This window comes from Rhinolophus hipposideros (assembly GCF_964194185.1).
Source record: "Rhinolophus hipposideros genome assembly, chromosome: 2".
Taxonomy (NCBI): Eukaryota; Metazoa; Chordata; class Mammalia; order Chiroptera; family Rhinolophidae; genus Rhinolophus; species Rhinolophus hipposideros.
Genome location: NC_138048.1, coordinates 7026542 through 7037291, shown reverse-complemented (window position 1 = coordinate 7037291; position 10750 = coordinate 7026542). Strand labels below are relative to the sequence as shown.

Below are 10750 nucleotides of genomic sequence, written 5' to 3'. Positions count from 1 at the left end.
TTGTCCCAAACTAGAGAATATTGTTTGAAAAAGATATGCTTAAAAGCTGAAAAGGAGAACACTGTGAGAGATGTGTACTTTCAGTGGCTTGACTAGCACAGAAAGGAAAAATCTTCCCGTCACCACTCTATTTTCAAGAATTCTAAAACCAGAGAGTGGTATCAGCTGTGACTATCTTTGTAAAAACAACACTTTTTTTCTAATATGAAAACATAGTTCTAAGAGCTATACTTGATGCTAGGAGGAGGTGAGAACTCTGTACCTAGAGAGGAGAAGATAAATTTGTAATTAGCATTTTGAGTTGGAAAAAAGAAAGAAATGTAAGTTGCAAATGTCTAAAATCTGATGGCTTCCTATCTAGTTCACAAATACTCAAAGGCACCAGCTCAGTGTCTTCATTTTGAGTTTGCCAGACCACGTACAGTTACTTCCCACCCATCATAAACTGATGCTGCTCTTTATGGACAAGGGCCTTCTCAAAGCTGCGTCATGGATAGAAATATGTTCAGGTACCAACTCTACCAGCACTATTTGGTGAGTATGGTTTTGTTGCCAGCCCTTTAAAAGTTCTGAGAAAACTTCGCAATCAACAAATAAAAACATCTAAATGCCAGGCCCATCAGCAAAGAAGGTTAGTGCTATTTTCATTGTCAGCTAAAGCAAAAAAAAAAAAAATGATAAGCATATGGGGCAATTGAAAGGTTACATCTTTCTTTTGGAGGTGGTTTGCTTCTTAAAGGTTAACTTGAATGCTTGACTTTAAAAAAATCAAAATCATCAGCTGCAAACGCTTAAAGCAGTTGGGGGTAGCTTTTGAAGAAGAAAACAAAGGATATGAAATGTTTGAAAATTACTTAGCCCCCATATAAATGATGCTTGTATATTTATATGCTTACTCTATAAATGTACACACACACCACAACTCATTTCTCTTCATTTCTCAAATATGATTGCTTGTACTCAGGCGTTTTTTTGTTGACACAATACAACTTTTTAATAACTTGTTAGCTATTCTAATCATTTGACAGTATCCACACTACAATGCAGTCAAAATACTAACCAGGACAGCTTTCTGCCTAAATCAAAATCCACAGCTACACATAGAAACCAGTCATTTGCAACATCTTCAGCTCCTGCTAAATAGGGTCTAACAATATATTTCCCTGTTCACATTCATGTATTTCAGAACCTAATAGCCCATGAAGAAAAGTATGAAGAATACATCTCAAGAAGCAGACATTAAAGGTACCAGCAAAAATAATAGACTATATTGAAGTTTGAAGCATTATTTTAGGCTACCTACATCATTAATGACTTTTTCTTTGTGATGGGTGCTAGAGAAGAGAATGCATAAGGAAGAATGGCATAAATATTGGCTTCTATTTTAAAAGTTTCTTTCCTATGAGTCAGATTATTCACAAATACACACATGGTACTCCTCAAATTTGTTTTAGTTATTTGGGCTTCAAAGTCTAATATATATATATATATATATATATATATATATATATATATATATGAAGTAGTTTTGAAGTAAATATTACCCCTAAAATTTATCTTTAAAGCATCCTACTTAAATCATGCCATAGTATATTCAATTATTATACTGAAATTAAAGAAAAGGCACAAGGTAGATAACAAATAATAAGATGTTTATATTTCCAAATTTTACATACACTACATTTAGAAAAAATGCACTCATTTACTATCTTCCTAAATGCCACTACCAAAGTTACAAAAGTGCTCTGTTGCTGTCATCATCATCATCAGCAGCAGCAGCAGAAGCAGCAGCAGCATGCTCATATCAGGCCCCAGAACATTCTGATCTCTAATGGGAAGGGAAAGGATTATGGAGGTGTTCATCTTTCTTTCTTAGAGAAATGAGCTATCTTTATTCCTCTTTCTATTTTTGTTAATTATTAATCTAATGTCTGGAGTCACTTCAAATACTGCACTGTTAATCTATTTCAAACCCCCTAAGCCAATTGGAGCCAGAGTTTAGTCTCATACATTTTGGGGGCTAGTGGCGATTCCTGCTTAGGTGTTCAACTTCCTTAAATCTGGCCAGACCATGCAAGGTGGCGCTCTTTTCATGAAAGGTAGATATTTTCTCTTACAATCACAATAACATTTTTTAAAAAGCTAAACACTACCATTTCCAGTTTTTGATGTGCTACAGAAAGTTCACCAAAGTCCCTCCTTAGCCAGTAAAACTTTGTTGACTACAAGTGACAAATGCAAATAGCAAAAGATGAAAGAAGCCAACAAATAATTTTAAAGAGAATTTAACATTTTGATTTTGTAATTGGGTTATGGTATACTCTGAAAAATTAATGTCACTTTAAAATAGACGTGAGGATCTTAAGGGATTCTCATAGTTTTGAGGGGTTTTCCCACTTTTTTTCTCCTCGGAGTCAATATGGCCTGTGACTGTCTGAACTCACACAGTATGTTAAAGAAATAGGCCCTGATTCCCCCTTGCCCACAGTAAGGTCAGTTTTGCCTCCTGCTCTGACACATCCACACCCTGCATCTACTGCCAAGGCCCTGATTTGTGATCTCCAGCTAGGTTGTCTGCTTAATGGGGCGATCATGCAAGCTACAACCAGAGACAAAGAAGCTTGCGTTCCTACCAGCGGTGCTAAGTTGGAGGGAGCAGCATAGCTTGCAAATCTATCAAACTAAACTGCAAGAAAGACAATCTGATTTAGAGAAAAGGCGTTCCGCTACAGTCATTAAGCACAAGTAATTTAGATTTTTTATATTGTCTCCTCATTTACAAATTTACTGTATCAACGCCAGCCAATGGAACGAATTTCTTAAGTAAATGAGAAATAAAAGAGATAAAAGATAATAAAATTACATAAAATAATTCTCTTCCCTAGATGTATTTTTTGAGAGAACTAATAACTGGCAAAATTATAGTAATAATAACATATCACAGGAAATAATTAATTTAAATTAGCATCACGTTTGAAGAAATACAAGTAAAACGCTTTATGGACGTTTACTTTTGTACAAAGAAGGAAGGCCTGGAAAAGCATGCATCGACATCCTGAAAATTAGTTATAGCCATAAATGGTTTAATTGAAGACAGCAATTTAAAATATGATATTGTAAATCTGCAACTCAGTTTCAGCCTGGGGAATTTAATTTGGGGGGAGGGGGGAGAAGCAGCAGAACCCTCCGCCGCAAGTTCATTTGCAACGCTGCAGAGCTAGCCCTGAGCTTCTGACAATCCGCCTACATTAATATTGATGTCGCCTGTGCAATCTATTTCTGTTATTTTTATGGTTGTTATTCTACGTCTGCAAAGGTCATTTAAATTATACTGCGGCCTAAAATTTGTTTCATAAATTTTGATATAAATACTAATTACACCCTCTCGGAGAGCCAGCAGGGTAGCGTTCATTTATCACGTTTATACGACCTGCAATGACAGAAAGGGAAGGCGAGGGAGACCGGAGAGCTTTTCCCGGGAACGACTAAAGCTGGCAGAAGAGGCAGCAGGTTGCTGGGGTGAAGAAGAAATTCCTACCACAATCACTGAGATTTAAGAATCTTTAATAACGTACGAAAGGTTACCAAACAGTTCTGTAAACTAAAGTGTACATAACGAGTTCTTCTAGCCATAAATATTGAATAGCTGTAACATGAATAAACCGGCCCTTTACATGCGGATAAATATGGAAACTAGGAATTATATACATTATGTGGTTGTATCTTTTGCCAAAAGCAACGGACAGTTATAGTTTATATCTTTTTTAATATCACTTTACATAAACAAATGGAACAGTTTGACACGCAGATCCAGGCTCGTACTATACGAATTCTTGACAGGACGTGAAACAACATTTTACTGCACTAAAGTACTTAAGACTCTGGGACGAAATGTTTGCACTTTATGCAAAAAAAAAAAAGCACATTAATACCAATAATATTCTGTTAGGTCGACGTGGAGACTGTAATCGTACAAAGTAATTCACATTTTGATACACATTTACTAGAACATTCTTGCCATTCAGTACAAACAGTTGGCTTTCGGCCGCCCACCCCTCCCCCCACCCTCACCCTCCCAGACCCTCCCCCTTCCCCAAATGCAAAGACCACAACGCCACGATCCCACCCGCCCGCTCCAACCAAGATATAACTATTTACAGAATCCAACAGTACAGTTTTAAGCTAATAATTCTGTATTTACAAGAATGAAAAAAAAAAAAAAAGAAGAAGCGAAGCCCGGAGAGCCTGTTCTGATTCTGCCGAGAAACTGGCCCTCGTGGTTGGCAGCATTTGGTCAGGCGACTGCCTTCTCCTCGGTCCCCCTCCCGCCCCTTAGCTACCAAACCAAGCCTTTGCCAAAAAAAGAAAAAGGAGAAAATGTAAAGGTTTGGGGCTTTCTCTCTTACTCGGTCCTGGGTCTACTGGCAGGTTCAAAAAGAAAAAAAGAAAAAAGGATTGCGGGGAGGGGGCTGCTTTGATTCGCGGGGTTCCTTCCGCAATATTTTGTATACCTGTGTGTGTTCAGTCTCTTAAATAGGGTTGTGATCGGTGCTTTTTAAATTTTATTTTAAACGTACCATTCATTAAAATTGGAAGAGAGCGCGCTGTGGCCGGCTGTGTGGTGGACGGCGGAGGAGGAGGGCGACAGGGAGCTGGCGGTCGGGTTGTCTGCGGAGGGAGACACGATGGTGGGCGGTGTGGACGACTCGTAGCCCGAGCTGGCGGCCGGCGAAGGCTGCGAGCCCTGCGCGGAGGACTCGTGGACCTGCGGGGGGAAAGTCGCGTTTTGAAAGAGAGAAAAAGCTGGACCGGCAGCCGCCGACGGTGGGTGAGGGCCTCGCGCCGCCTGTCCCGGAGCCCTGCCGCCCGTGTACCTCCGGGGAACCCCACCCGCGCGCGGGCCTGGGCTTGGCTGCCCCGCCTCGGCCCGGAGGAGGCAGTGCCGCAGGGAGCCGCAGGAGGAACACGGATCCGGGGAGGGGAAGCCGGGTCTGCGGCGAGAGCCGCAGGTGGGCCCTCCCGCGGCCGCTGACCGCCGCTTGCTCAGGTCTAGGTGCGAGACCCCAACTCTTCTGCCCACGCCGCCCGCCACAATGGCGACGGCGGCCGCAGCGCCACCAGCCGGGGCAGCGCTCGCTCCCTGTCTGCGCCCAACCAGTCGCGGCCTCTGCTCGAGTGCTCACTTCTTTTTACTTTTACTAGTAAATATTACATTTAGAAGAGCCTGGGGTGCCCATATTCCCTTCCCCAGCCCCTTTAGGCTCCGCCGGCCCCAGCCACTGCCCGGCTGCCTCTCGCAGCCCGGCCCCGGCGGAAGAGCGGGCTCGTGGCCCGAAGGAGGGCAGTGGGAGCGCGGCGATTACCTTCATGTGTTTACGCAACGAGCTGGGGTGTGTGTAGGACTTGTCGCACATCTTGCAGAGATAGGGCTTGTCGCTCGTGTGCACGTGCATGTGCTTCTTTCGGTCGCTGCTATTGGCAAAGCGTCGGTCGCAGCCCTCGAACTCGCACTTGAAGGGCTTCTCCCCTGGCGTGAAAGGCGAGAAGGAAAGAGGTCTAATTATAACAAATCCCGTGGCTGTTTTGTTTTTTTTTTTAACGCAAATAAATGGAAAAATGAAAACAAAATGAAAAAGGCAGCGGCTCAGGTTTAGCACTTTACAAGCTCAAAAACCGGGGTCTTCAATAAAGTCATGTATAGGCAGTGGATTTGTAAATATCCGAATTATTTTACTCCTAATCCAATTAGATAATGATGCTGATTATTATTATTATTATTATTATTATTATTATTATTGGTAGTTTTTTAGATCTCAGAGTAGTAGCAGGTCTGGCTTCTGATTTGTCTGCCCGGGGCTATCCAGACAACTTCGGCAGTTCTACCTAGCTCTTGGTTCCTAATTTTCATTTGCCAGACTGATTCTCCTACTGTTTTGCTCTTCTCCCCTCCCTCCACCCCCTCCCCGACACTCCGCACCCACCTCGTCGCCTCCCCCACCCCAACCCACCCCCTACACACACACTCACATTTTATAACGTAATCTGGGCCGAGAGCTGGGCGTCGCAAATTCTTCCCTGACTGCGGTGTTAAACCCTAAGTTCGAAACGCGGTTCTCAGAATCACCCGGGCAAACCAGAACGGGGAAGCAGATCGGATTCCTAGTCTTGTTGGAGCAAGGGGCCCAGAATGGCCTGCCCGACCCAGACTACGGCCCTGGGCTCGCCGCCAACTTTTCTTTTAACTGTTCCCGACTGGTTGTCTCTTTATTTTTAAAGGCCAACGCAGGGGATTTGGTGTTTTGAAAACCACCTCATAGAATCTAACGGACAAAAAAAACTTCCTCTGCCTTCTACCGACTCTCCCGACTCCTCAAGCCTACTCACAAACAAGTCACTACTAAAATGGGGCTCCTTAAATATGCATAACCTTCCAAAAGCTTCCTCAGGCCGACTTACTTGCTTTCACTACTCCCTCCCTCCTTTCTGTGTTTCCGTTTTTTGTTTCTTTCTGTGCCCCTTTATCCGATCTCCTCCAATTTCCTCAGTTCCTTCCGTTGGGAAAGTCCTCACTAGGGTGCCGAGAGAAGGATGTTGGGAGGAAGCCAACGTTTGGATTTGGAAGCAACGTTTGTCTGCTGCCAGAGCGGCTGGAAGCGCCGCCGCCGCCCCGGGAGCCGGCCACCTCTCCCGGCTTCAGGCGCACCGAGGGTTCTGCAAAGCCGGGTTTGTCTCTGTTCTCCCGGCCTTTTTTACTCCTCATTTAAAAATCTATATCCCTATACCCTTCCCATCTAGTCCTTTCTATAATTTTTCATAATTCCAAGCCTCAAACTAAAAACCAGTGCACACTTTCTCTGCCTGCCTGCTGGAACCTGACGCCAAGATCCAACTAAGGCCGGGTTTGTGCTCCCGGCCTCTGACTTTTGGATTTCAGGTCCCAGGCCCAGGACAGGGTGCGGGGATGTGTGTGTGTGTGTGTGTGTGTGTGTGTTGGGGGGCGGTCAAGAACAGAGGTTTCCATACCTGTGTGGGTCCTTTTGTGGATCTTTAAGTTCTCAGAGCGCGCGAAGACCTTGCCGCAGCCCGGGAAGGGGCAGGGGAAGGGCTTCTCGCCCGTGTGCACGCGGATGTGGTTGACCAGTTTGTATTTGGCTTTGAAGGGCTTGCCCTCGCGCGGACACTCCTCCCAGAAGCAGATGTGGTTACTCTGCTCCGGGCCGCCGACGTGCTCCACGGTGACGTGCGTGACCAGCTCGTGCATGGTGCTGAAAGTTTTGTTGCACGACTTTTTGGGGTTGGCCAGCTGCTCCGGCTCGATCCACTTGCAGATGAGCTCCTGCTTGATGGGTTGGCGCATGTAGCGGAAGAAGGCGCCGGCGCCGTGATGCGCAGCCATGTTCACGTTCATGGGGCCGTAGCCGTGCAGCTGCGGCGCGGCGTAGTGCTCCGAACGCGGGCTGGTCACCTGGCCGTACTGCTCGGGCCGCGGGTACATGTCCCCCGAGAAGCCAAGCCTCATCTGCCCGTTGACTACGTTGGGCGACGCGTGGCCTGCCGCCTGCTCGTGAAGGCCGGGGAAAAGGAGGTGGCCCGCGGCGTCCGTGTGGCCGTGTGGGCCCCCAAAGCCCCCAGCCGAAGCAGCGAACAGGCTGTGCTGCGCGCTGGCTGCCGCCGCTGCGTCGCCAAAGCCCCGGTTGCGGAACAGAAAGTCCCGCGTGGAGTTGAAGGCTGCGCTGGAGTAGGAGCCGACGTGGCCCGGGTGGTGGTGATGGCCAAGGGCCGCGGCTGCCGCGTAGCCGGGCGCCTGCGACGTGAAGGCCGTTTGGCCCGCGGAGGCCAGCTCGTGCGAGCTGGGATTGAGCTTGAAGGCGCCCATGCCGTCGGCGAACGGGTTGATGCCCAGGCCCACGTCGCGCTCGGACACGTCGCCTGCCGAGTGGTGGCGGGACGCGCCAAAGGTGGTCACGCCGATCGCTGGGTACTGGGGGCCGGCGTCCAGGAGCATCGTGGCTGCTCGGGGCGAGCCCCGACCTCCCCCGCCCCCCCCACCCTCGCCCGCCGAGGAGGGAAAATCAGGAGGAGGAGGAGGAGGAGGAATGGGAGGCGGAAGAAGAGGAGGAAGAAGAAGAGGAGGGAGGAGGAGTCGACCCACCTCGCGAAGTCCTAGCCCGCAGGCAGCGGCGCCGCGCGCCGGGGAGCCCGCCTGGCCAAGCGCGGGGAAGCCGGACGGCTGCGGGCCGCGAGCAAGGCGGGCTCCCGCGCCCGCCGAGCAGACCCCGCCGGCCCGGCTCGCACTTTCTCGCCGCTCAGTCTCTGCCGAGAGGACCCTGCGTCAAGGCTGCCCAGGAAAAGGCATGGAGCATCTCAGCCCCCCAAAAAAACTTCCTCCCGGATTTGTAGCATAGAGGAATATGAGCGCTCGGAGCCGCGACTGCTAGCTCTCTCTCCGCTTCGCGCCGTACGCCCCTCCTCACTTCTCCACTAGCCCCTCACCCTTTCTTTTCTCTCTGTCTCTCTTTTCTCTCAGGCTCGCCTCCTCGCTCCTTCACTTTTCCCCCCTCTGCTTTTTGCAAAGAAAAAAATAAATAATAATGATGATGATGAAAGGGGGGAGAAAAAAGAAAGAAAAAGCCAAAGAAAAGGCGCAAATCATGCACAATATTGTCTTTTGCGGTTTATCTTCCTGGGGAGAAACTTTCACCTCCTCAGCCGGGCGGTGAGCGCGAGACTGATAGCAGCAATCATTCCTGCAGATAAATGAATTGAAAGGACGACACCGTCCCCCCCTTGATGAATGGGAGCAGGGGGAGGTGTCACGTGCTGCTGACGCGGGCGCCCATTGGTGCGCTCTCACTCCCCCCGCCCGCAGCCGCCGCGCCAACGGAGGGCGCGCCGAGGAGCCTAGCGCTGTTCATTGGCCCGCCCGCCTCATCAATCCCAGGTATTGTAAAGCGCTTGACATCCCTTTTTGACAAACCCCGCAGCCAGGAGTAGCAACTTTTTTTTTTTAGCCAGATTTTTTCCCTCTTCTCATGGAAAAAAGAAAGAAAGAAAAAATATATATATGTATATGTATATATTTTGCCACGATTCCTTTTTCGTGCAGTCATATACGTTTTTTTCTCTTATTCCTCTTCTCCCTCTCCTCCGTCTCTCTCTGTCTGTCTCTCCTTCTATCTCTGTCTCTGAGTGTGTGTGTGTGTGTGTGTGTGTGTGTGTGTGTGTGTGTCTAGCTCTATCTAGCTTTATCTCTCTCCCTCTCTTTCTCTGTTTTGTCCTTCTTCAAACCTGCTCTCGGCTGAGCCGTTAGCGACTTCGGGCGTCTCCGAGAGCAGGAGGCGGGGATGGAGCTGATAAACACAGCTAAGGCACTTCCAGAATGTCCCGATTCAGCAACTTTCTTTTCTTTCTTTCCCCCCTCTCCTCCCCTTCAAGGGCAGCAAAGGAGGCTTTTGTTATTTGCTCCTTTTGAAGTTTGCTTCCCTCTTGCCTCGTCCCCCTCCTGTTTATAATTTAAGATCTCGGGAGCACACGGATACTCCACTCTAGAAGAAATGTGATTTCTCACGATAACCGGTTGCCTGGATTTTCTTACTTTTATCAAACCAATCAGGCTTCTTGCATTCCTCCTGCCGCTCAAATAAGCACAGGTGGATTAGAGCTCTTAACTTTCCAGTGTATTGAAGTCTGTTCTTTTTTAATGACAAATTGGAAACATTGTTGCTGATTTTTCTTTTTTCTCTCTCCTGTGTTATTCTTCTCTCCCTTTTCCCTGGTCTCCCTTGTCTGCCCCCGCTAACTCCCTCCTTCTGCACTCCTGTTTCTAACCGGGGCCCCTTTCATTCAGGTAAAACTGTAAATTTCCCAAAGCGCCATTGTCCTTCAGGATTGTCCAAAGCTCCCTAGAAATCCCCGAATACTTTTTTGGTATTTAAATCCCCGATAGATAGAACCAATGTAAATTTTGTGACATTCAAACCTTTCCTAGTTCACAAATCAGTCACCCTTGTCACAGTTATTGAAATTCCGCAACTCGCCACACCAGGACGGTGGAAAAAGCGGGCGCGGTCTTTGTTGCCGACCAGGCTTTTGATCGCCAGAGAAAATTTACTTACCTTCAGATGAGTGAGCAGAAAAAGAAATAACACTCCCTTTGATTTAGTTAGGAAAATGCAGACATTTGGATTCAGTGCAAACATACAACACTCGCTTGTTTTCGCGATGCGGCCCTCGATTAACCTGTCTTTGCCCAGCGCAAAGTCTATTCAACAACTGCGCGTAGTTGCTTTTTGTCCCGTCCACAAAGAGCCATTGACCATATATTAAAATGATTGTTGAAAGGTAGAGGAGTATGGCACTTAAAAGCAAGGGAAAAAAATCCCTGTGACTCAATCAATTAAGGCGAGTAACATTTATGCATTTCAAAAAACGCACACGGATGCGGGGGGTGGGGGTGGGGAAAAAAGGTTGCATTTCTCCGCAGCTCTGTTTAAAACCCAGCAGCCCTGGCTGAGGGTTTAGCTCAAGCGTCTGCATATTCATTAGGTCTAATTATTTTCTAGTAAGGAAAACACAAAAAGCCAAGAGTCGGAATCCTTCAATTTGCCCTTTGTTTCTAACTTCATTTGGCTTATTTGCAGCTGAATCACAGCCCTAAACCCTTTTCTCAGACAAAGAGACCTCAACTCATCCTTTCACAGGCGCCCAGTTAGGAAACTCACCAGCGCCCGGGAGAAAGGAAAATGAAAAT

At 47.3% G+C, this 10750-nt stretch overlaps 1 protein-coding gene across 1 annotated transcript; it reads right to left on the bottom strand.

Annotated features, from left to right (window-relative positions):
* Window positions 1–1595: 1595 nt before the first annotated feature.
* ZIC1 (Zic family member 1) lies at window positions 1596–9081 on the bottom strand. Its single transcript, XM_081071759.1, has 3 exons — window positions 7024–9081; window positions 5364–5527; window positions 1596–4765 (listed from the first exon to the last, which is right to left on the bottom strand). Exons 1-3 carry the CDS (start codon window positions 8003–8005, stop codon window positions 4568–4570), a joined length of 1344 nt encoding a protein of 447 aa, XP_080927885.1. The 5' UTR covers window positions 8006–9081; the 3' UTR covers window positions 1596–4567.
* Window positions 9082–10750: the final 1669 nt, after the last annotated feature.